This window comes from Narcine bancroftii, chromosome 8, assembly GCF_036971445.1.
Source record: "Narcine bancroftii isolate sNarBan1 chromosome 8, sNarBan1.hap1, whole genome shotgun sequence".
Taxonomy (NCBI): Eukaryota; Metazoa; Chordata; class Chondrichthyes; order Torpediniformes; family Narcinidae; genus Narcine; species Narcine bancroftii.
In genome coordinates, this window is record NC_091476.1 from 8,591,697 (window position 1) to 8,616,455 (window position 24,759).

At 40.2% G+C, this 24,759-nt stretch overlaps 2 protein-coding genes across 11 annotated transcripts in view; one reads left to right on the forward strand and one right to left on the reverse strand.

Annotated features, from left to right (window-relative positions):
• Positions 1 to 18,500, forward strand: part of nxt2 (nuclear transport factor 2-like export factor 2) — a 37,494-nt gene extending 18,994 nt beyond the window's left edge. The window contains exons 4-6 of the mRNA XM_069892844.1: positions 938 to 1,006; positions 2,667 to 2,718; positions 18,228 to 18,500. Coding sequence (XP_069748945.1) covers positions 938 to 1,006; positions 2,667 to 2,710 — 113 coding nt within the window. The 3' untranslated portion in view covers positions 2,711 to 2,718; positions 18,228 to 18,500. The remainder of the gene's footprint in view (positions 1 to 937; positions 1,007 to 2,666; positions 2,719 to 18,227) is intronic.
• Positions 1 to 24,759, reverse strand: part of acsl4a (acyl-CoA synthetase long chain family member 4a) — a 68,311-nt gene that overhangs the window by 5,574 nt on the left and 37,978 nt on the right. For all 10 annotated transcript variants that reach the window (XM_069892839.1, XM_069892836.1, XM_069892832.1 and 7 more), the window contains 11 exons: positions 24,371 to 24,548; positions 21,111 to 21,220; positions 19,992 to 20,130; positions 15,639 to 15,789; positions 14,401 to 14,524; positions 13,494 to 13,565; positions 12,982 to 13,121; positions 11,030 to 11,202; positions 9,800 to 9,874; positions 5,610 to 5,798; positions 1,777 to 1,891 (listed from right to left, as the gene is read on the reverse strand). In XM_069892839.1, coding sequence (XP_069748940.1) covers positions 1,777 to 1,891; positions 5,610 to 5,798; positions 9,800 to 9,874; positions 11,030 to 11,202; positions 12,982 to 13,121; positions 13,494 to 13,565; positions 14,401 to 14,524; positions 15,639 to 15,789; positions 19,992 to 20,130; positions 21,111 to 21,220; positions 24,371 to 24,548 — 1,466 coding nt within the window. The remainder of the gene's footprint in view (positions 1 to 1,776; positions 1,892 to 5,609; positions 5,799 to 9,799; positions 9,875 to 11,029; positions 11,203 to 12,981; positions 13,122 to 13,493; positions 13,566 to 14,400; positions 14,525 to 15,638; positions 15,790 to 19,991; positions 20,131 to 21,110; positions 21,221 to 24,370; positions 24,549 to 24,759) is intronic.

Sequence of the window (24,759 nt, forward strand, 5' to 3'; positions counted from 1 at the left end):
AAACAACTGCTGACTGTACACAAAAATGCTTTTAAAACTCAAGTGCCATTTGAGTGACCTGTGCAGACAATTCGGAGTCATCCATCTATAGTTTTGGACTGAGATGAGGTCAGACATTTTTGAAGAAATGAAACTGAATCAGTGATGTCATGTCTCATGATTTTGAGAAAGGATATCACTGAAGAAATCAGACGATTTGAGTCAGTTGGAAGAAACCATACCTCCCGCGAATACAGGATTGCTTTCTCACTTTCAAGAGAACAAGTTTCAAAATCCGTTGAAAAGGATCTTCGTTCTTATTAAAAGAAGGAACACCCAGTGGTGTTTTATAAGAAAATAGCCACTCCGACCTCTTAAGAGGAGAGGCAGCCTCATTAGTGTCTAGAGAAATGGTCACTTTTGATTAAAAAGTTTAAAATCATCGTGAAAGATACAGACTCTGTGACTCCTAAGGAAAATAGGAGGAAGTTTGTGGAAAAAAAATCACTCGCATGGAAGATTGGAGAATTTCGTTCGTATGAAGAAACATTGTTTTGAAAACTATTCTACAAAATAAATTTGAGTTTTAAAGAAGTCTGATGATTTGATATTTCAAAATACTTCATTATTGCTTTTGAGCAACAATTTAAAGAAATCTGATGCTTCACTATAATTACTTCTGAACCACAATTTAAAAAGATCCTCAAGTTCAACAAGACTTTTGAAATTAGACTTTAAAATAGACTTTTTCAGACTCCAGCTTAAACTGTAATAGATTAGGATTTAATCATATTTGCACCGTGGAGTTTTAGAGTTCTGTTTAAAATAAGAAATGTTATATTATTAATGGTTTAATGAAAACTATTATTTTGAATTTACTACTGTCTGGTGAATTTTACATTGCTGTTCCTTTTTAAGTTCATAACAAAATTTGTTAATTTGTAACAATTTTCTTCAGGAAAATTCAATACAGCAGACATGTCTTGTCAATGTTGCAACAGCTGCAATATTTTCTACTACATTTGTGGTAAGTTTATGTTTAAAGCTCAAAGACACAGTGTGACTGCACTTACTAAGAAAGCCTATGAGCTACTTCGGTTGTAAAATTGGTGATCAAGACAAACCCTGTGCTCCTCACATTTGTTGTGCAACATTTTCAGTCAACCTGCTAAATTCAATAGAAGTTAACTTAATGTTTCACCAACATCCTATGCGATACAGAAAATTATCTTTGTGTTCAGCTTGAAGTTGTCTATCATGATCCAGGGAGCAAATCTGGCAAAATTTGTTGTGCAGTGTTATTAGAAGCAGAGAGAGGTAAGATAGTCTTCGCTCAGTGGATATGTCAAATACTAGAAGATGCGAGTAGTGGTGGGGGGGGGGGGGGGGGGAAGAGATGTATGTGCATCTTGTGAGGTAGGTGACTAGAATGCATTGCCACACAGCTAGTAGAAGCAGCCAGCAGTTTTTAAGTGGCATTTAGACGGACACTTGAATGACAGGGTGTTTTCATGTGCACACAGAAGAGATCAGTTAGATCAGCGTCATTAGTTAATAGAGAAAGATTGGGTTGAAGGGTCTGTTCCTGTATTGTTCTTGTATGAATGTTTGATATATTTAACGTTTTCTTTATTCTTGTTATTAACCAACTTATTCTATTTGCCATCAGCCAATCTACCAAAACTTTTTTTAAAATTGAAAACTAGTAGCCAGCTGAGGAATAAAAACAAAACATCCAACGTCATTGCAGATTATAACTCGTACAGTTACTGGACGATGATAGAAATCTGACCGTACCTGTTTGCATATGCACATATATTATCAATGAGGGAACAGCTCTTCAAAGTAGACTCAACTTTGCCCAAAGACACATATTCTCCAGCTTGTAGTTTTACCAAGTCTTTCTTTCGATCTATAAAACAAAGAGTTATACGTATTAGGTCAGCATGGTTAACGTAGCGGTTAGCGGAACGCGATTGCAGCACTAGTGACCAGTGTTCCAATCCAGTGGTGTAAACAGTTTGCATATTCTCCCCGTGAATGTATGGGTTTCCTCCCTCCCTGAAAACAAAAAAAGCACTGGGTTTGTAAGTTAATTGGTGTATTTGGGCCGGAAGAGCCCATTATCTTGCTGTAATTAATTCCAGTATAAAAATTACAACACAAGAATGACTGCACTTTATTGGTATCCCAAAGAGAATGAAAGGCTTTTTAACCCCAAATGCAAATCTCTGTTCTGATGGGTATAAGAAAATCTGTGAAAATCCAACATCTTCCTGCTGAAATCATGATTTATTTTCTCCTACTGGTGCAAACTGAAGGACTCTGCTTGGGATTCAAAGTAATTGCTCCTCTTCAGGTAGTTTAGATAACAGTCAAAGGCCAGGGATGTAATGGAGAAGGTATTATGATCTAATGTAGATTGTGTGTTCACCCAGAAGCCAGAAATATGACACAGGTTATCAATTAGCAGAAGACACCCACCACTGATCTCGATGCAGCTCCTATTGTCACCCAGAGCAAACCAATTAATTAGCAAAGAATTTGAAACCTGCTGGTCTGGGTGTTTCAGTTTCACACAGTGGACTGATCAAAAGGAACACAAAGCAACAGATTTTGTCAGATATTCATGATAAAAAGGCTGTCTGCAATCAATCTTAATCTCACCTTTTTTTTCTGTTTTGCAGCATCCATAGGAGGTAAAGATACATTACCAACATTTTGGTCCTGACCACCAAGGTATGAGCAAAAAGCAAGCAGGCACTGGAATAAAAAAAAGGCTGGCTGTGGTCGAGGGAAGAAAGAGCAGGGGGAGGAGCACAGACACAAGAGATGATCATTGGACATGCATTGGGGGACACGAGATGAAAGATGAGAAATGATCAGGAGAGGGGTTGGCTCTGTGAAGACAGGGCTGGAGCAAAGGAGAGAGAGACACACAGAGCTAAGGTTGGGAAGTGGATGAGATAAGGAAATTCAGGAAGAAGGGGAAGTTAATGTTGCAATTGGGTTAGAAATGGCAAACAAAAATCAAGGTAGCACCAAAGGATCAATTCCTGGCATTAGATACAGGATTGATTTCCAGATCAGTATCAACAAGGGAATAGGGCTATTTTGATTTAATACTGTGGATCAAAAAAGGGTTAAACAATAACGCTGTTGTAAAAGGGATCCAAAGGAAGGAGCAACTATGACATGGCGTTTCAGACCACTTTGATTGCGATTTAGTTCAATCTGAAGCCAGGTTTACAATATAAACAAAAGCAATCTAAGAAGATACATGGGTCAGCTTGGCTGTGGCAGATTGGAAAATTAAAGATAATAATAATCAGGCAGTAGCCAACACTGAAAATCCTGCACAATTTGCAACAAATATATAGTCCTTCAACTCAGACCCAACTGGAAAAGTAGCCCAAATATAGATTTATGTACTAAATTATTAAAATCAAAGGAAAAGGCTTTAAAAATGTAAACCCCAAGGATAGGAACATTTTAGAAATTTTAAAATAACACTAAGAAATTGACAAAGAAAGGACAAATTGACACAAAACTAAATGAATTGAAAATATAAACAAAGGACACCCTACCAGTGTGTAAAAAGTAAAGGACCAGTGAGGATATTTTTACATTCTTTACAGCAGCCATTCTCAACCTTTTTTTTGGCTATGGCCCCTTAGGACTCTACTCAAAGGTTATGGACTCCCTTCCCAGTGAAGCTGTCGAGCTTAGTTAGTTTCTTCTGTACCTTGCTCCTTAGAGTCCATAAAACACAAAAAAAAATTAGGATTTCACTCCATGGTCACCCCTTAAATATGCTGCAGCCCCCAGTTAGGGCCATAGGCCCCCCATTGAGAATGGCTGCTTTATAGACAGAGGAGAATTTACAATGAGGAGTCGGTGGAGAAATTAAATACTCATGTCCATCTTCACACAGAAGACCCCAAAATATGGCAGAATTCCTGAAGAACCTGGGACTCATTGCAAATGGTGAAATCAAGATATTTGTACAATAAAATTGTAAGGAAATCAACGAGCCTGACTGATAAAATGATAAATGCCATGGTCTTAAACTCCATCCCAGAGTTGTGAAAGAAATAAAGGAACATCAGAGCCAGCGCCACCAGACTGAGGAACAATTTCTTCCCATGGACAGTGAGAATGCTGATTGACCAAAGGAACTGCTCACTTTAACCATCCAAGATGCTCATAACCATGAAACAATATTTATTTATTTGTATATATGAATGCTTGACCTGCATGCACATTGTTTGTCAGGGGTGTGTGTTATGTCTGGTTGTGTGCCTGCGTGTTTTGCACTTTGGACCAGAGAATGCTTTTTCATTGGGTTGTACTTGTACAATCAGATGACAATAAACTTGAATCTTCCAGTTACCATCTTCCACGATGAAATGTTTTTGAAAAGTCAGGCTGTTGGGAAGGGTGGCAAACTTCCCACTATAAAACCAGAATCAGGAGAAAGAAACAGTATTATATGAAATTAGAAATCTATGATAAAAGACAGTGCTAAGTCACATAGGAAATAATTATATTGAGGAGATGCCACACCAATACTTAAAAAGGAAATCATGTTTGACTGGAGATCCTGAGGAGGTAGTTGACGAATGGGCACCGGACATGGAAAGTCCTGCACAGGAGGCTGAGGAATTAGAGTGTGTGCAATTGGGGGCAATATAATAGCCTGATTTGAGAGATGATTAGTTGATAGTGTGAGAAGTGATGAGGATTTAAAAGGGATAAATCAAGCCGAGTCAAGGGCAACAACCTGCTAGATGGAGAGCAACATGGAAAAATGTGAGGTATATCCTTTGGTAGAAATCAAAGAGTATAATGTGAAGGAAAAAAAACATTGGCAAGAGACAGACATGTCCTTATGCACAGGTTATTGAAAGAAAATGTGTTGGTGCAACAAGCAGTTGGGAAGACTAATGGTATTTTGTCTTTACAGCAAGAGAATTCAAATATAGAAATAGAGGGCTTAGAGTAAAACCTCAGTTATCCAGAATTCAAGTATCTAGCAGCCTCGAGCAAACTACAAAAAAAACTGCAGAAAATAAATAGGTAAAGTATATGGAAGTTTAAAATTGGTGCGCCTCACCAATCAACGCCACTTGCAATCTCAAGCATCGAAAAATTCACTTATCCGGCCTCTACCAATCCCCATAGGTGCCTAATACCGGCGGTTTTACTGTACCACCACATGGGAATAGAGGAGATAGATTTGGTATAGAAGGTTAATATTAAGGGTGTGTATGAGGAGAATTTTAGTAGCACAGACCTCTGCTCTTTAAAGTTTAGAATGCAAGGTGACCTAATTGAGAGATAAAATATCGACAAGGCTTGAATAGGTAGATGTTTCCCCTGACTGAGAAGCCTTGAATTAGGGAATAACAGATATTGGAATGAAATGAAATGCCTTCACTCAAAGGACAGTAAGCCTTCGCAATCCTCTACCTCTGAGAAATGAGCAACTGACGACATTCAAAACGTCAGGACATTGAAAGATTCTAGGATTGAGGGCAAGGAAATGGTGCTGAGATGAAAAATCTTGATGAATGATGATGAATGCTCAGCAGAACAAAATTTCCTGCTCCTGTTTCTTATGTTCTTACCAATTATCTGTAGGCAGCCATCTGAATGGAATTCACCAACATCTCCTGTGCAAAACCAACGTTGACCGCTGCTGTCCTCAAAAAAGTCCTCATTGGATGAGTTTCCTTTGAAATACCCCACTGCCACATTTGGCCCACCAATTAGAATTTCTCCTCTCGAGTTTGGCTGATCACGAGTGGTATATCCCCCTACAGATGAACAATAAGCAATTAGTGACAGTCATTGAGTCAGAGCATGGAAATGGGCCCTTTAGCCCACTCAACTTTAAATGATCAACCCTACACAAAATCAGATTTTATTCTTTGCACAGTCCCATCAACTGCCCTCAGATTCTACCATTTCCCTACACAGAAGGGCCAACTTACAATGGCCAATTTACATTATCCGCCTGTCTGAACGTGGGAAGAAATTCATCAGTCATTGGAAAAACATGAATATCCCACAAAGACAATACCAGATGTCAGAATCAAACCTATATCTCTGGAGCTGTGAAGCATTGGCTCTACGATGTGCTGACTCCACAGCATGATCTGACTCATTCTAATGGAAGAATTGCAGAAATCGTTTGGCATAAAAATAACCAAAGGTGACTCAACCGTGGATAACAAGGGAAATTAGAGACAGCATTAGGTCCAAAGAGAGCATATCAATTGGCCAAAAAAAGTACCGCAACCGAAGACTGGGAGCAGTTCAAGATGCACCAAAGGAGGACAAAGGGATTAATCAAGAGGGCAAAAATAAATTACGAAAGTAAGCTTGCGGCAAACATAAAAACCAACTGCAAAAGCTTTTATAGATATGTCAAGAGGAAAAGATTGGTGAAATCCAGAGTAGGTCCCTTGCAGTCAGAATCAGGGGAATATATAATGAGGAATAAGGAAATGGCAGATCAATTAAAATTCTTACTTTAGTTCTGTTTTTACAAGAGAGGATGCAAATAACCTCCCAAGGATGTTGGGAAACATAGAGACTAATGCAAGGGAGGAGTTGAAAGAAATCAGTATCTCTAAGGACATGGTCTTGGGGAAACTGAAGGGATTGAAGGTCGATAAATCCCAAGGGCCTGATAATCTACATCCTAGGGTACTTAAAGAAGTGGACATTCAGATAGCAGATGCTTTAGGAATTATTTTCCAGAACTCGATAGACTCAGGATCAGTACCCATGGATTGGAGGGTAGCTAATGTTACCCCACTATTTAAAAAGGGGGTACAGAAAAAGCAGGGAATTATAGGCCAGTGAGCCTTACATCAGTAGTGGGCAAAATGATGGAATCCATTATTAAGGATGTAATAGCGGAGGATATGACTAGCAGAGAAGGGATCAGACAGAGTCAACATGGATTTACAAAAGGTAAATTGTGCTTGACAAATCTATTGGAATTCTTTGAGATGGTGACAGGTAAAATAGATGGGGGAGAGCCAGTGGATGTGGTGTACCTGGATTTCCAAAGGTCTTCGCTAAGGTTCCACATAAATGACTGGCGTGCAAAATCAAGGCTCATGGGATTGGGGGCAAGGTATTAATGTGGATTGAGAACTGGCTGGCAGATAGAAGACAGAGAGTTGGGATAAACGGCTCATTTTCTGAGTGGCAGGCGGTGACCAGTGGGGTGCCACAGGGATCTGTACTGGGACCCCAGCTGTTCACAGTTTACATTAATGATCAAGATGAGGGGATTGGATGTAATATCTCCAAATTTGCAGGCGACACAAAGCTAGGAGGGGTTGTGTGCACTGAAGAGGGGGTCAGGAAGCTCCAGTGTGATTTGAATAAATTGGGGAACTGGGCAGATACATGGCAAATGCACTACAATATGGATAAATGTGAGGTTATCCACTTTGGTAATACCAACCGGAGGGCAGATTACTATTTGAATGGCAATAGATTGGGAGATGGGGAAGAGCAGAGAAACCTAGGGGTTCTTGTGGACCAGTCACTGAAGGCGAGCATGCAGGTACAGCAGGCGGTTAAAAAGGCAAATGGTATGTTGGTCTTCATATCAAGAGGGTTTGAATATAGGAATAAGGATACCTTACTGCAGCTGTACAGAGCCTTGGTGAGACCCCACCTGGAGTATTGTGTGCAGTTTTGGTCGCCTTATCTAAGGAAGGATGTTCTTGCAATGGAGGGAGTGCAAAGGCGATTCACCAGGCTGATACCTGGAATGGCAGGAATAACTTATGAGGAAAGATTGCGCAATTTGGAATTGTACTCGCCGGAGTTTAGAAGATTGAGAGGGGATCTCATAGAGATATAAAATTCTGGCAGGACTGGACAGAATGGATGCAGAAGGGATGTTTCCAATGGTGGGGGGAGTCCAGAACCCGGGGCCATGGTTCGAGGATAATAGGCAAACCATTTAGAATCGAGATGAGGAGGAATTTCTTTACCCAGAGGGTGGTGAATCTGTGGAATTCATTGCCACAGAGAGCAGTAGAGGCAGTTTCATTGAATATATTTAAGAGGAAATTTGATATATTTCTTCAGTTTAAGGGAATTGGGGGTTACGGAGAGAAGGCGGGGACGGGATACTGAACTTTAAGATCAGCCATGATCTCATTGAATGGTGGAGCAGACTCGAAGAGCCGAATGACTTGCTCCTATCTTCTATGTTTCTATGTTTAAACCTTCCAGGAATTTACTATTGATTATTCATTTAAAACATACACGTGCGTGGCCTCTTAACTGTCATGCTCGGTGTTTCTATAAAAGTATAACTAGAAACTAAAAGTCTATATTGTTTTTCCACAAAAGCAGACTAGTCATGTGGAAAGTGCACAGTCAAGTGGCTGAGCCCAGAATGTTCATTCCTAGTCTGTTTGACGAGCTTAGACGTTTGGTGGAAGAAAAATAGAGGCCTCAAAGTGCACACAAATGATGGGGCGAAAGAGTATTCATTGAGTTGCAGTTGCCCAGCAGGAAGAGAGCTTGTTATGAGAGGAAAGGGATACCATTGGATTGAGGAGTGATTGAATCACACATCTGGAAGCAGACCATTCAGGTAATTGTGTCAATGACAGCTTTTAGTACAAGCTATTCAATTAGTGACACACTTTTGCAACTTCTACCTCAAGAGGGGGAGAAAAATATAAAAATGGTTTCAAATAAAATCACCAATGGAAAACATCGTCATAGCATCATGTGCAATGTATACAGGTCGTTTGACAAGTATATGCTGACCATCAAGCATCCAATCATACTAATTCCATTTTATCTCCTCCCATTGCAATCTCAGACCCCCTCACCATGGATTCCACTACTCACCAACATGCTGGGAGGTGTCAATTAACTTAACAATTCATATCTTTGGTACATAGGAGGAAGCCAGGGCCTCCAGGAAAAGCCCACAGAGTCACAGGGGGAAATGTGCAAACTTCACCCAGCACCAGAGGTCAGGATTGAACCCTGAACATGGAGTCGAACTGGCATCACTAATAATGTGGTAGAACTCATGGACTGGCGGCCACTTTAAGAATCTTTCTAGATGGTTCCTTTCACAAGGTCTGCATCTGACTTGATAAGTATTGAGTTAGGAAATTATAACAAGTAGAGGTACTTTTATTCTTGCTGCCAAGGCATTTGTACCCATTATATATCTAGTTAAACAAGAATGTCTGCATCTGCTGGGATTGAACGCAATACACAAACGCACCAAAACTCACAGTAGGAAGTTACCCATCGGAAATTTCCCTTTTGTTCTTATGGATCCTGCACATCTTGCTGAACCTCTCCAGCAGGTTTGTGTATTGAAAACTACACATCCCAGTCTCCAGAATCAACGCCAGCTGTGCAAGCTCTCCATTGGCCACCGTGACAGAGGTGCACCAAAGAAGAGGTACAAGGACTGCCTAAAGAAAGCTCTTGGTGCCTGCCCCATTGACCACCGCCAGTGGGCTGATCTCCCCTCCCACCGTGCATCTTGGCGCCTCACAGTTCGGCGGGCAGCAACCTCCTTGGAAGAAGAACGCAGAGCCCACCTCACTGACAAAAGACAAAGGAGGAAAAACCCAACTCCAACCCACCAATTTTTCCCCTGCAACCGCGTCTGCCTGTCCCGCATCGGACTTGTCAGCCACAAACGAGCCTGCAGCTGACGTGGACATTACCCCTCCATAAATCTTCATCCGTGAAGCCAAGCCAAAGAAAAAGAAACTTCCCCACATAAATGCAGATTTTATATAAGCACCTTCTTCCCAGTCTCTCAGTTTGATTTCACAACAGATGAGAGGAGCTCCAACTCTGCCTGTGCTGTAGTCTGAAACTGAAATTGCAAAAAATATCTTTGTTAGATTTTGGAATTCTTTCAGAACCAGCTCGACACCACATTCTTGCAGACTCAATGCCGATAAACCAAGTTCCTTTGTGTACCAGAAACGTTTTTGCTAAAACGTGCATCATTTCACTTCAATCAGTTCGCTTGAATAATTTTTTTTTTTAAAAAACCAGCACTTTAACAAAGTGGAATACAGAAATTAAGAACAAATTTCTTAGTGACAATTTATGCATTCAATACGACTTTAAACATACTTTTCCAATTCCAAAGAGTGAAGCTTCTGAGCAGAAACAGAATATGGCAGGGAGATGATTTCTCACTCAAATCTAGCCAAGGATGACAGCTTTGATTTTAAAGTAAATTTATGCATTTTTTAAATAAAAATTCAGATTAATTTTCAGAGGGTCATACCATGTCCTGGAAATATAGACAAAGAAAAAGTTTAAACGCTATTCCTGGAAAAGTCAGCAGGAATTACAAATCGGTGTTAATTTCATTATAATTTGTTAATTCCAAATCAAAAACACCAAAAAATGAAATTAAAACCGCCAATCAAATAATTAATGCAGTGAGACCAGCAAAGGCAGTTCAACTGAATTGATCAGAACCTTTTTCCTTGGTTTTAATATTTAGATCCTGAAAGTCACAAAGTGGAACAACTGAAGGACAAAGTCATGTTTGCTTACTGGTGTTAATTGATTCCATGAAACCCAAAGTTCAGAGGAGAGCACAATTAGATCACCATGCAAACACTTGGCATTAATCGGACACAAATCTTCCTGCTGGTTTCCAAAATACACAACATCTTACCCCAAGTATAGTTTCAGAAAAAGAGTACAAAAAATGAATTTTTCCCTCACTGCTTTCACTTTGATATGCAATTTAGTGTAGAGAAAAGAAAAACAACAGTTATAAATTAAATAATATAATCTGCTTAAGTTGACTAGGAATGATAATTTCTCAAAGATTTTAAAAAGTAACAATTATTAACAATAATTACAATGGCCCATTTTCCGCCAACTCCATTCTACACCCATATCATCATCTCCCCAGTTAATTTTCTTTAATCACTTCTCTAGCTCTCCCAGGACCAGTCAATGGTCTCTAAGCAGCACTTTATCCTTTGAACACTCAAGTACTCACCTTCAGTGATGGAGCCAGCCCCACATGTTTCTGTCAAGCCATAACCTTGACCTACTGGACAGCAGAAACACACGTTCATGAACCTCTGTGTTTGCGGGGAGAGAGGAGCACCTCCAGATAACATCATTCGAACATTACCTCCCAACAGTGCTTTCACTTTCTTAAATAATAACCTGACATAAAACAAAAAAAAAATCATTAAAATGAATCTCGAAAGACACTGGTGATTTTCAAATATCCCAAGTTATTGGAAAGGACAAATGTGCATATAAACTCCCCTTTTCCTCTAGCATGTCGAACATTTTATGAAGTTCCACAGAATATGCTTGGGAAGATATTGGTGGGATGAACATTTGACTGAAAACATCTTGAAGGTTCTCCTGGCCTGAAACCCATTTTTGAACTTGACCGTATCAAATATTCTACTGTGTTTACCCGACATTAAATTCCATTCTTCATTATCTGGGCTCAATGATCTACATCAGCTCTGTCTGGCAACAGCTCAATTTAAAGGCAGTGAACCTGGTTTTCAAATATATTCATGGTTTCTCTAACTTGCTCCAGTCGTATTACCCTTAGCTCATATTCAGTTCTCACCTCTATTCCTAGTTTTTTCTCCCCATTCTACCATTAGTGACTATGGCTCTCACTGCTTAGCCCTGACGCCCCAGAATTCTACATCTCCCTACAAAACATAGGGATAAGATTCTATCCCCCAACATATATGAGCTATTTCAGTCAATACTTTTTCTCATCAATGAAATAATGCAAGCTGTCAATAACTGGTGTCAAGAGGGGCATAGATAAACTGGATAATCAGCCTTTTTAAGGGTAGGAGAGTCTAAAACTAAAGGACACAAGTTTAGGGTGACAGAAATATTTAGAAGGAACCCAAGGGCCTCTATCCCCCTGACCCACCTCCCACAGTTCAGAAAAAGATGACCCTAAGAAAGTGACAGAAGATTCCATAAAAAAGATATTTGCAGGGTAGAAAAGACAGCTAAAAATCTCCTATTGCTGACAAGTTTGCTGTTAGCGTAAAGTGAATGAAGGAAAATAAAACTTGGTTCTGTTTGTACTGGACCCAGATGTGCATTTTAGGATCAGACCAACTGCCAAAAAGCCCTCACACTCTCTGAACAGCATTTCCAAGCAACAGAAAACAAATTATTTATTTGCCAAATGTTGGCAGAATCAGAATATTGTCAGTGGGCAAGAAAGCAGAAGGCGGAGGTATGCTCATGTGAACATAACTACAAGCCTTTCTCACCTGACTCTGGGTCATTAAGATGTTTAGTTTCTATGGGTATGTAATCTCTTGCTCCTCAGTCTCCTGGAAAGAGCTCTCCGCCTTTGTCCAGGCTGGTGCGAGCACAGGAGACAAACCCTTTGTCCGTTAGTAAATACCCTCTGGTCACATTAAAAACTAGTCAGTTTACCGCATGGAAACAGGCCCTTCACTCCAATTTGTCCACACCAATCAAATTATCTACCAGATTCATCCAAATTTTCTGCATCTGGCCCATATCCATCTAATTTAAAATATTAAAATTGACCCTGCCACTAACACTTTCTCTGGCAACTTGTTCCACAGATCTACTGCACTGTGTGTGTGGCGGGGGGGGGGGGATATAAAAGGTTTCTTTACCCCCCCCCACGTCTTTTTAAAATCTTTCTTTGCTCACATTAATTCTAGCTTTAGATTCCTCTACCCTGGCAAAAGAACATTATTGTCCTCATCTGTGCCCCTCATTATTTTTTAATACTCGAATAGTATGTATAATGAATAAAATCTGTTTTCAGACACATGACAATCAACTAAATTTAATAAAAATGTTTCCTAAAATAAAAAAAAGCTGATTTTGCTTATTTTGACATGAAGCCAATGCAGTGCAATTACTATTGAGATCAAGCTTCAGTGAAATAATGTGTAAATTATCCAGCTTTCTTACAGGTTACAAAGAGGTGCATCGTAACCCCTTTTGATCTGTTCCAACTTGTAATCGTAACCTAGTTTGAACATGGTTCGCTGAAAGTAGTTCATTTCTTGCACCTTGCTCATGAGGTTCTTATAAATTCGGTCCATGATTTCCTAAAGAGACAAAAGCAGCAAGCAACCTTACCATGGTGAAACTTTCAAAGAAACAATGTGTTTCCCCCACTCACACAACCCACAGTCTACAACTATAACAGTGGATCAATTTTACCCTAAGTGTGAAAATGATCACTGATTCGAGACACCTGATACTTTCGAGAGTTGCTTCTTTTGAATATATTATCAGCCAAACTGGCAACTTGGTGGATGAAGGCTCTAAAAGAACTGACACCTTTCAGTGGATCCACATATCCATCACCCCATGAGTTCTGAATTTCCTTTGTACACAAATACAAATATTTGTAACTAAATATTACACTCCAGGCTAAACCACACAAGTGCAAATTAACATTCAGATTCTTTACTCACCGGGACAGCCGCCATCAGTGATGGCTTCAGCACTGTACAATCTCCTTTACTACCCTTTTTGATTTTTGTTGACTGAAACAATAGAGAACAAAAAAAATCACTGTTAGCGATTTGTAACAAACAAGCTCAGAGCAAGTGAAACAGGAATTTGATCAGTGAAAAGTAATTTCCAAATATAAAAGATGGCATAACCACTTCAAACATTTTTGATTCATTCTCTTTATTATGTGCAGAAGTTTATTTCCTTTCAGTAAGTCAAGTAGACATACATGACCAGCAGCTTTAAAATCATAAATCAAAAAGCAATGCTGGAGAAACTCAGGTCAAACAGTGTACTTTATATAGTAAGATACATAACCAACATTTCAGGTTTGAACCCTTCATCAAGGTATGAACACAATGTCAACAGTCACCTGAACAAACTGGTGGGCGGTGGGGGGGAGCAGGGGAGCACCACAGTCCCACAGGAAAGGGGTGTAGGTGAATAAGGGAGGGAGGGCACTCCAGTATAGAGGAAGGGTGATACCTCTGTGAATGGAGAGGGAAGGGGGTGGAGAGCTGAAAGAAATAGAGGGATGGGGAAGGGAGGGAGAATGGACAGTAGGCCAGCAGAAACCAGTGATAATATCTCCTGCCTGTAGGTCTGCCTCCCCCCATCTTCCAATCTCCACCATTTTCTTCAGACACCTGCCTTCATTTTGTTCATAACTTGAAGGGGTCAGCCCAAATAATGGTTATGCATCTTCATCTTTTCTATGCAAGGTACATTATTTGACCTGCTGAGTTTCTCCAACATTCCAATATTAGACTTTCATGTTTTACTTCCACTTAAATCATGAACACTTGCAGAAAATCTCATCTCCTGTGTGGTTGCAAAACCTTTTAGAAAATCCAGAACGTTACTCACCTGGTCAGACAGCGTTTGAGGGGACGAGTAACCAATTCGACAGCCATACGATACACAAGAGATTTCTGCAGTAAGCTCCAACACGTGAGCCAATGGCAGATATCCAATGTATGTATCTTTGGGTCTAGAAATACATACATTTTGGCATTTTTAGTAAAAGCTGGAAAGGTCTAATGTTGAAACATTGAAATGATTCATTCAAAGCAGTTAGTTTAATCCATATGCAAACCTGGTTTAGTACAATGCAAAACTAGTGAAGCTTATTCAATATCAGGAATTGGATTTCAAACTTCACAGCTTTTCCCTATTCAAAAATATTTCAAAGACAACTGTCGATTGGATGTTTCCAAACACCTCTAAATGAAAATATAAAGGCTGGATACATATACACTACATCTATGGTACAATCTTTTTTTAAAAATTAAATTTAAATAAATAAATAAATAGATAGACTGGAGAGATTGAGAGGGAGAAAATAATTTTGCTGGCACTGAAAAAGCATGGAGCTAGCTGCTACTGTAACCATCCCCCCCCCCCTATAAATAATGAGAACATTCGACTCCAGATGGAAAATTTCTTTACGCAAAGGGTGGTGGGGATGTGGAATGAGCTTCCGGAAGACGTGGTCGAGGCGGGATCATTGGTTACATTTAAGGAGAGGACTGGAGGGGTATGGACCGGGTGCTGGTCAGTGGGACTAGGAGGGTGGGAATTTGTTACGGCATGGACTAGTAGGGCCGAACTGGCCTGTTTTGTGCTGTAAGTGGTCATATGGTTATATGGTTAATTCCAGATGCAAACTGACTGGGCCAGACCCTTTCACTCAGATCCCTCAGCATTCAACTTCTCTGGCTTTTCTTCAGTTTTCCCTGGATCCCCTCCCTCCACTTAATGCTGCCTGTTGTCTCCAACTTTTTAGAGTTCCTTTAAAATAGGTTGTTGATCACAAACATGAACTCTGTTTCTCTCCTCAGGTGCTGCCTGACCTGTAGAGGTTTGTCAGCATTTCCTGTTTCATTTCAGTAGGTTTTTGCTTTGAGCAAGTTGCATTTACAAACTTAAAATATTCCAAGTGATTTACAAACATAAATCCTGATAATAGAATTAACTTTGGGCCAATGTTAGTTTGCATAATTAATAAAACTTTAAATTTTGACAAATAACAGTTTGTCCAGTGAGACCCATAGATCTTGGATCAATTAACAGGATGAGAGAGCAAAAAAAGCCCAGCGACTTACCCCAGATCAGGTATCCTCTGACATTGACCTGTCATACCCGCTATCAAGTTACTGTGCACCATCATCACTCCCTTTGGTCGACCTGTAGAACCACTCGTATACATTACCACTGCCAAATCAGATGTGACGGGCCGGGAAAGAATTGTGTCCACTGTGCAGAAGACATTAGTAGACATTATCACGCAACTTATCAATGCAAAACATCCTCCCTATGGTTACAGTTCTCATTTCTAATTGTGTAAACAATGAGAAAGAGTTCAGTTATTGCTTTGTAAAGTGCAATCATGGATTGTGCACCTGAACAAATGATTTAAAAAGATTGTGATAATATTGGGATGCTATAAGCATTTCTGATAAAATTGAAAATTTTGACAAGATTGTCTAGAAATCCAAGAAACAGTGGCCTTGGTTATTACTGTCCTCTTCTGCAGAATTTTGTGACGTCCAGAGGAAAATGTCACAGATGTGTAGAGGAAGGGTATGAGTAAGAAGAAATACATTTAGTCATTTTGTGACTGTCAGCGAAAGTGAGAAGAAGCAAGGATGGGGAAAGGTGGGGTGGTTTAGGATTAATGTGACCAGCCCAATTATGTGACACAATGGAGTGGGAGCACATTTTTCTTAAATCCTTTTTTTTCCAGTAAATGTTAAGAAAAATGTGCTCCCACTCCATTGTGTCACATAATTGGGCTGGTCACTCAAATCCTTTTTTTTTTCCAGTAAATGTAGAGTTCTGGGAATCGCATTCTCAGTGTGTGAAGTGTTCTTATGCATCAGACTAGGATAGGGATGGAGGACAAATCCCCAGGGATGAGTCAGTAGTCTGCACCAAAAAGAGTTCAGAGTTTCCATCGACATGATTCTGCCAACAAAGGCCACATTTAGTTGAGCAATTTACAAACTTCCTTCATTGTCATTCTTCCAAAAAGGTACAGAAAGTTAACAAAGAACTTTTCAGAGTTCCTTTAAAAGGTTTGTAGTTAAAAAATGGGTGCAGTTCTGGTTGTCTGACTACAGGAAGGACATCAATAAGATTGAAAGAGTGCAGAGAAGATTTACTATGATGTTGCCAGGTCTTCAGGAGTTGAATTACAGGGAAAGATTAAACCGGTTAGGACTTTATTCCTTGGAGCGAAGAAGAATGAAGGGAGATTTGATAGAAGTTTACAAGATTATGAGAGGTATAGACAGAGTGGATGAGAGTAGGCTTTTTTCCACTTAGATTGGGGGAGATAAATAAGAGGTCAAAGTTTTAAGATAAAAGGGGAAAGGTTTAGGGGGAACGTTAGGGGAAAGCAGAAGTGTAGAATGAGCTGACATCTAATGTGGTGGGTGCAGGCTCGATCTTAAGTTTTAAGAATAAATTGGATAGATACATGGGAGAGGTCCAAAGGGTTATGAAATGGGAGAAGGTCAATGGGACTAGCAGAATAATGGTCAGCATAGTCTTTAAGGGCCAAATGGCCTGTTTTCTGTGCTGTAGCATTCTATGGTTCTAACTCCCACTCCACAATCTGTGGAAACTTATTACCTTTCACAGTACAAATTAATTACTCAGTCTAGCATGTCCAGGGTAGAGTTTCTCCCATGCTTTTTCATCTAACCCTGACACAAAATCCTATCTCTTTCTCTTCGACGGACTTGGTCAATTGCCCCTTAAATGTATACTGTAACTGTGAAAGCCAAATCAAAATTTTACATATTTATTTTGATTTTGCTTCATGGTTTGGAGAGAGACATTGTTTCGTTGGGTTGTATCGCATATACTCATGTAATAGCCAATCCAGTGGAATAGTTGACACCCCACCCCCATCTTATGGCCCAAAAATTCCATGTTTTCCATATGACCCATGTAAAAGTTAACCTGAGCTCCCGGACCCCAGTCACAGATCTTCACCCCAGCCACCCACCCACCCACCAGAGCTCTTGACACCTTAGCCACAGACTCTCACCTAGGCCCCCATCTGAGCTCCAACGCCCTGAATCCGGACTTACTACCCAGTCCTAGCCATCCGAGCTCCCGACACCTTGAATGATGCAGGTACTTATTGCAGTCAAAAGTATGACCCATGTAAAAGTTGACCCCCCCACCCCTCAAATTTGATCCAAAAAAAAACTCAACTATTACACAAGTATATACAATCAGATAATAAACATAATCTGAATCTAAACTTACCTTAACAACTTTTTTCACAATGTGGGCATTGATGACATTTATTGCTCAGCCCTAATTGTCCTTGCACTAACTAACTATGCTAATTCAGAGAGCAGTTAAGGATCCAACATTGCTGTTTGGAATTGCACACAACCCAGACCAGGTAATCCACAAGATTCCTCCACTTTTTGAAAAAAAACACCAGCAACGTCAATATTTTGGTTAAATTGATAAACCAGTCGCTACCATAAATGCCAGCATTTTACACCTGATTATTCGATTAATCAAATTTAGATTCATTTTAACTACTACGGGCAGCAAACACTCACTGGATCAAAAAGCAGGTTTCAGAATTTCTCCTAAATTTCTTGCTGAGTCTCTCAATTAAACAGAACATGCCCGTGGCATTAAAACTGGTTTTTGATTATTACCAGGTACGAACGCTTGGTCCTGCAGAAGATCAGTAAAGCTGGAAATAGTTACAATTCTGTGGACCCACAAGCAGAGCCCTGTGGAGACAGGAGGTGGTAAACACCTAATCTGAACATCAACAGTTTAATGGCCCTCAAAGAAGTTGGGAGAGACTTGGATAAGTATCTGCATGCTCAAACATGCTGAGGTGGTGTGAAAAATATGGCAATGCTGAACTAAATACTTTATGCATGATTTATTAAGTAGATGGAATATAAAACTGAATCTTTAATAAAAAGACTTTCAATATGAGATATCCTTGAAACTTTGCTCAGCATTCTCCTTCAGCATTAGAAGGATTTGAATCAGAGAAGCATTAATTTGTTCTAATGCATCACATTCCAGCATCTGTCACTATTGATAGGGGAGCACAGGCCTTAAAGCTCCAGAGGATGGGCCATGGCCCCAAAGGCTGGTCATATTAAAAAAAAGCTTCTTAAAAATTTCTCCTCGTTGTGGTGTATCCAGAATTCTCTGTTCCAAAGAGTTGCGGCAGCTAGCTCATTGGATGCATTTAACACAGAGATAAATACATTTAAATAGATTGGGGTGGTGGGGGCAATTGAGAGTTATGGGGATCTGATACAGAAGTTGAGGAATGGGATAGATCAGCAATGATCACAAGGTGAGGCAGACCAGGGGGGCCAGTTAGTCTAATTCTGTTCTCATTTTCTCCTGTTCTTGTGTCCATTGACCAGAATTCAATCCTGACTCACACTCTTGCTATGACTGTGTGGGTTTACCTTAATTACTGTGAAAACACTATATTGGAGAACTCAGCGGGTCAAGCAATGTCCTTTGTATAACAAACAAAAATATATAAGCAACATTTTGGGCTTGAGCACTTCAACGAGATATGGAAAAAAATGTCAGCAGGCGTCAGAACAAAAGAGTAGGAGGGGAGGTGTGGTCGCAAAGACAGGAGGTAATAGAGAAGGGAGGGCAGGGACAGCAGTGATCAAGGGGTGGAAGGATGGCTAGCTGAAGGGAGGAGACAACCTGGAAATTGGAGTAAGAACACTTACTGGGCACTCTCCAGCCAGATGGCATTAACATCGACTTTTCCGCTTTCTGCTAACCCTGCTCTCCTCTTCCACCTTCCCCTTCCATTTCTCCTCACCCCCTTCACCTAGCCATCCCTCCTCCCCTTGATCGCTGCCATCCCCTCCCTCCCTATCACCTCCTGTCTTTGTGACCATATCTCTCCCACTCCTTTTTTTTTTGGTCGGACATCTGCTGACATTTTTCCATACCTTATTGAAGCACTCAAGCCAGAAATGCCGGTTATGTATTTTTACCTTTGCTTTATAAAGGACTCTGCTTGATTGAAGAGTTTCTCCAGCATTGTGTTTTTACTTCAATGAGAGTGTGTGCAGATTTTAATGTTTTACTTCCCTTGGTTACGGTTTCCTTTCAAAATCTGAAGATAGATCAAATGGCCATTGTAAATGTCCCCTCACCTGTAGGTGAGAAGTAGAATATAGGAAGAGTGTATGGAAATATGGCAAGAATAAAAAAAAATAAAATTGTGTAAACTAGTGCTTGATGTTTGGTGCAGACTCAGTGAGTCAAAGGGTTTGCTTCTATACTGTACAACTTTGACTCTCTTCTGAAATAGTTGCATAGCCATAGGAGTTTGTCTACTGTCCATAATGGATGAGGAGTGACCACAGTCAATTCTAAACACTATGCAACAAATGATTAAAAAAAAGACAATTTGTACGTACAAGTCTTTGGTTTGGCACCCAGCTCTTCCACGGAAGCCATACTGTGTATCTGAAGGTTGTCAGGGTATGCTGCAGTGGTGGTGGTCTTCTTGTCCACATAAATGATGTGTTTCAGATTTTGGATTTTTGGTAGCACATTCTATCAAAAGATTAATTTGTATACAAATAAAAAATCAAGAATACATCAAACTTCTAAGGTTACAATTATAAGGGTAATTTTCATACTATTCAAGATCATGGATGTTGACAGTCTCAGAAGTCATCTGATGCACTGGGTCTGTGCTAGTCCCTTGCTTGAGCTATCCAAAGCTAATTTCTCAGCCCTGCAGTTGCATCATCTCCAACACTGATCCAATTCTCCCCCAACCCCATAACCATATAACCATTTTACGGAGCGGAAACAGGCCATGTTGGCCTTTCGAGTCCGCACCTATCACAATACATTTGCCCAAATACCACACAGGTACAAGAAATCTCTCCTTCAAGGGAATTGAAACCGATAACATTGCATCACTTTCCCAGTCCTTGCCAAAAGTTGAGGTGTTTTAGAATTTTCACCTCCTACATTCCAGCATCTGTCACCTATTCATTATTGTAGTTTACATCCAATCCTATTTGCATCACTTATAAAACCTCAAACTTCTTTACTATACGAATCATGTATTGGAGCATCTAGATCTTTCTATAATCTCCAATTTCTTTCTATCATCCATACACCCAGATCATGTTTTCCCTTCACACTTATCCTCTTTGCAGTTTTTGTTTCACACCTCCAGCATCCTTTATATTTTGATCTACAGCTATCCAGATTCTTCGAGTTTTAGCTTAAACCACATGGTTTATTTATCAATTTCAACTTTAGTTGACCAGGAATATTGGAAACTTCATCCTGCAATCTTTCTTTTGTTCACCCCATTCCTCTTTACTTCAGTTGTTACAGCTCCTCCTCCACAACATCAATGTTTCAACCTCCTGACTCTCATCAGGGACAAGGTTCTGGAGTGTGAAAAGTACGATGTTTCCAACATTGCCGAAGGACAAGTCAGAACATTGCATAATAAATTCCTCGTTCTAAGTTGTTTGCAACTTATCTAGGTGTGGAAGAAATTATGTGCTCACCTTCAGTTTTGTGTCAAGTAGCTCCACACTGGTGATGAGATGAGTTACTTCAGACTCATTCAGTCCGTAAGCTACAGCATCTTCTCCCAGGGTGGCATAAATTGTCACAACTAGGTGGAAGCAAAGAGAACATTGAATGAACTATATGCAACAGGGAAAGCAAGAATAGGATTTAATTTCAATAACAGTGTTTCACATATAACAAAGACAAAATAAGTCCCTTGACTGCAGCCTTCAAAATTCAACTCAACATGGCTTTGGATGATTGATATGTCAGTGCAGGAGAACATGTGGCATCAGAAGTGACATCCTTCAAATGAGATAATAAGCCAATATCCTCTCTTCCCTGCTTCCAATACACTTTATTAAAAGCAAAATGCCATTTGAAAAGCCACAGACTTTAAATATTAACTACTTCCTACCAGACCAGCTGAGTGTGGCTGCATTTACTCCTCTTTTAGATTTTTGGTTGCGTTGATTTAGACAAATTTTGGTGGACTGGTTCCAAAGTTCTAAGGTTCCAAGTGCACTTCAGGATGATTGGTACATTAATACACCAATGCCAGACCAAGTTTACAATGCTGCAGTCCTTGTCCTTCAGATAAGATATTAAACCACAGGTCACCTCCAACAGGGACACGGTACACTTGGTTAAAAGCAGAAGGCCAGAAATTTTTGGCCAACATTAATCCTCCAATCAAAACAAATCAATTAGGTAAAAGTTGAAATGAAAACCAGGCTGACAGTAGAACGTGCTGGGTTCTAGTCAAGCTCTGGTTACCTCCTGATGATGTTCAAAGCAAAAGTTATTTTCACAAAAATAAACATGAATGAATGCACAGGAGATCTCTCAAAGTTAAGAATTTGACCAATGGATGACCAGCATTTCATCAGAGGAAGGAAATGAACAGATTTGGGGGTGTAGAAGTCCAATATGGAGATCACATTTCTTGCAAGACACAAGCTATATAAAAAAAATTAACAAATCCGAAATATCTCATCAGTTCTCTAATTGCAACTTCCTCATTTTAAAAATTGTAGTCATCCCTTCCAGCTCATGAGCTCATGCCTCAAATACCCCCATTAATCTGCAACACCTGTACATTTTGAAAGATGGGAGAAAACTGGAGCACCTGGAGGAAACCCATGGAGATAAGGGGAGAACATACAAACTCCTTACAGATAGCACTGGATTTTAACCCAGGTTGCTGGTGCGTTAATAGCATTGTTCTAACCAGAACACATTCATGCTGCCTTACTTATCATCTGCTTTCTTGGGAAAAAAAATGGAATAGGGCGTGGGGATAACAGTAAAAGGTGGTCTCCCTTGAAAGAGTGTGTAATCAGAAATCCCATTCACATATGACCCATTTTGTAAACGAACAGGTCATTTGATTTTCCCCATTGATTACTAGCTACGCATGAAGAGATAAACATGCTTATTTTTTTGTGCATTTACAGGGAAGCATTTAATGTTATTGAAATACATAGCTGCAGTATGGCAGAAAAACCTTGGACAAAACATTTAACTGGGACAATGGGAAAAACTTTTAATACCGCTGTAATTTACAAGAGAGAAAAAGCAGCTCAGCTATAGCCACTGTCGGTCCTTGCGCTGATCCTGCTGCCTGCTCTCTCCCTCTAGTCCTGCTCTTTCCCAGTGGTCTGTTGTCACTCCCTGCACTGGTCCCACTAACCCACTCTCCTGGTGGCCTGTTGTCGGTCCCCGCGCTGGTCCCACTGTCCTGCTCTCCCACCCTCACCCCGACAGCCCGCCACCAGCCCCCAACGATGGATGTGGTGACGCTAGTGAGCCTCGCATTGACGATGGTCACTGTGGGCGTCACTCACCATTATCACCCCAATTTCAACTTCGCACACGAGACCCAAGGTATATTGTTTAACCTTTTTTCAGGGAAAAAAAGTGGGTCTTGTATGCTGTCAAATACAGATACTTTTTTGGTAATAGCTAGTGAAGTCAAAACAAATCTTTGGCTTCTAACCCAGTTAGAAATTATTGGCAATACAAGAAAAAAAATGTTCATGGAAAAAGTCTGTGTTTCTTTTAAAAAGAGTCGTAATGGAATGGAAAATCTCTGTAGCAAGCTTATTTTTTTTCCCCAACTTTAAAAAATTGGAAGAGGTAGCTAACACGGAACTGCAGCACACTCCAAGCCAACGTCATGGAAAGACAGACAAATTAAGACATGATCTTCACAATTTACTCAGCAATTTCCCCATGTTTTTTGCTCGCTTTTAAAATGTCCTGCTTTACATATTTAACCAATGGCCACTGGAAGAATAAAGATTGTTGCTGAGGGTATTTGCTGTTGCCTGTGCAAAAGTAACAATATCAAAATGAACATTATTGGCACATCATTTCAATGTATGTAACAGATTCTTAATAAGTGCAAATTTATGCAAGTCACAACAAGCTTGGTTAAAACGAAAAAAAAAAAAATCACATTCAAGCCTCTTCAAAACTTCAGTTAACTTTTTTGTTTTTGGGAAAGAATTTAAAGTTTTACTCTCTTGCCCCTTCCCACGAAATCATATCTAATCCTGACCCTGAACAAGCCCAGCATGTGAACTAATGGAACACAGGGTAATGATATCATCTATTTCTCGAGTAAAGTTGCTGCACCTGTATCTGTGACTTTGCACTTTCTCTGTCTCACAGGGCTAACCTGCACCCCAGCACCCAAAAACTGGGATCCTGTTTGCATGAATCCCCTTGCATTTCTCTCCTCAGTTTCTCCCCACATTGGGATCTTTTACATTTTCTCTAGTTATTTTCAGCCAATAGCTATCGTGTTTGTACAGAGTCCTCCCCGGGTTTGACTTATGGGCGCCCATAAATAAGAGATTGTATTTGAGAGGAAGGAGATAGATTTGCCAGGTGCTGCAGATACCTTCTGCTGGATGGGAGAGGACCATTTCCTCTTGCCTTCCCTCCCCATCCCGAGCAGAGTCAGTAGGGCCAGTCTTTCTACTCTCCCATCTCAACTGCCTGCCCCCTCCCACACAATGTTTTGTTCATTTTCTACCTCACATAACAAACAGTTCTCAGGTATGGAACCCTGTAATAACCGGAGCTCTTCCTTCACACAATCTCATATCAACCAAATGGCTTAATTGCTCAGGCATCATTCAAGTTCTTTCCACAGCCACCGAGCTCATCCCGATTAGTTCAGTTGCCAGAGTAAATTTTAAGAGAGTTACCCCTCTATAGCCTGACCATAAATCCATCAAATACCTACGTGGAAAATTATACTTGAAGCAAGCTTGTGCTGCAATCATCCATTCAGCCCTGGTTTCACAGAAGATGCCAACCATATCCTTTGCCTTCAGTCCCAGGGAAGAGAGACCACTGCCAAAGAGGTCTACATGTTGGCTGACTTCCTCATAATTTAGCCATTTATATTCCCCGAGAATAAGCTGCAAGAAAGTCAAAATACACAAGAGTCAGTAACAAAGCAAGAAATCCTGAGACGACTTCCAAGTCACATCAGTGAAGTATTTGGCAAAAGCCAGCTCATTCCAGAATATGTAATCCCTAAAATTGTAAATAGCAATCTAGCCACGTAACAGTCAAGCTCTTAAGGGAAAATAATCAAAGATATCTTGTTCATTACACAATCTCCCCCTG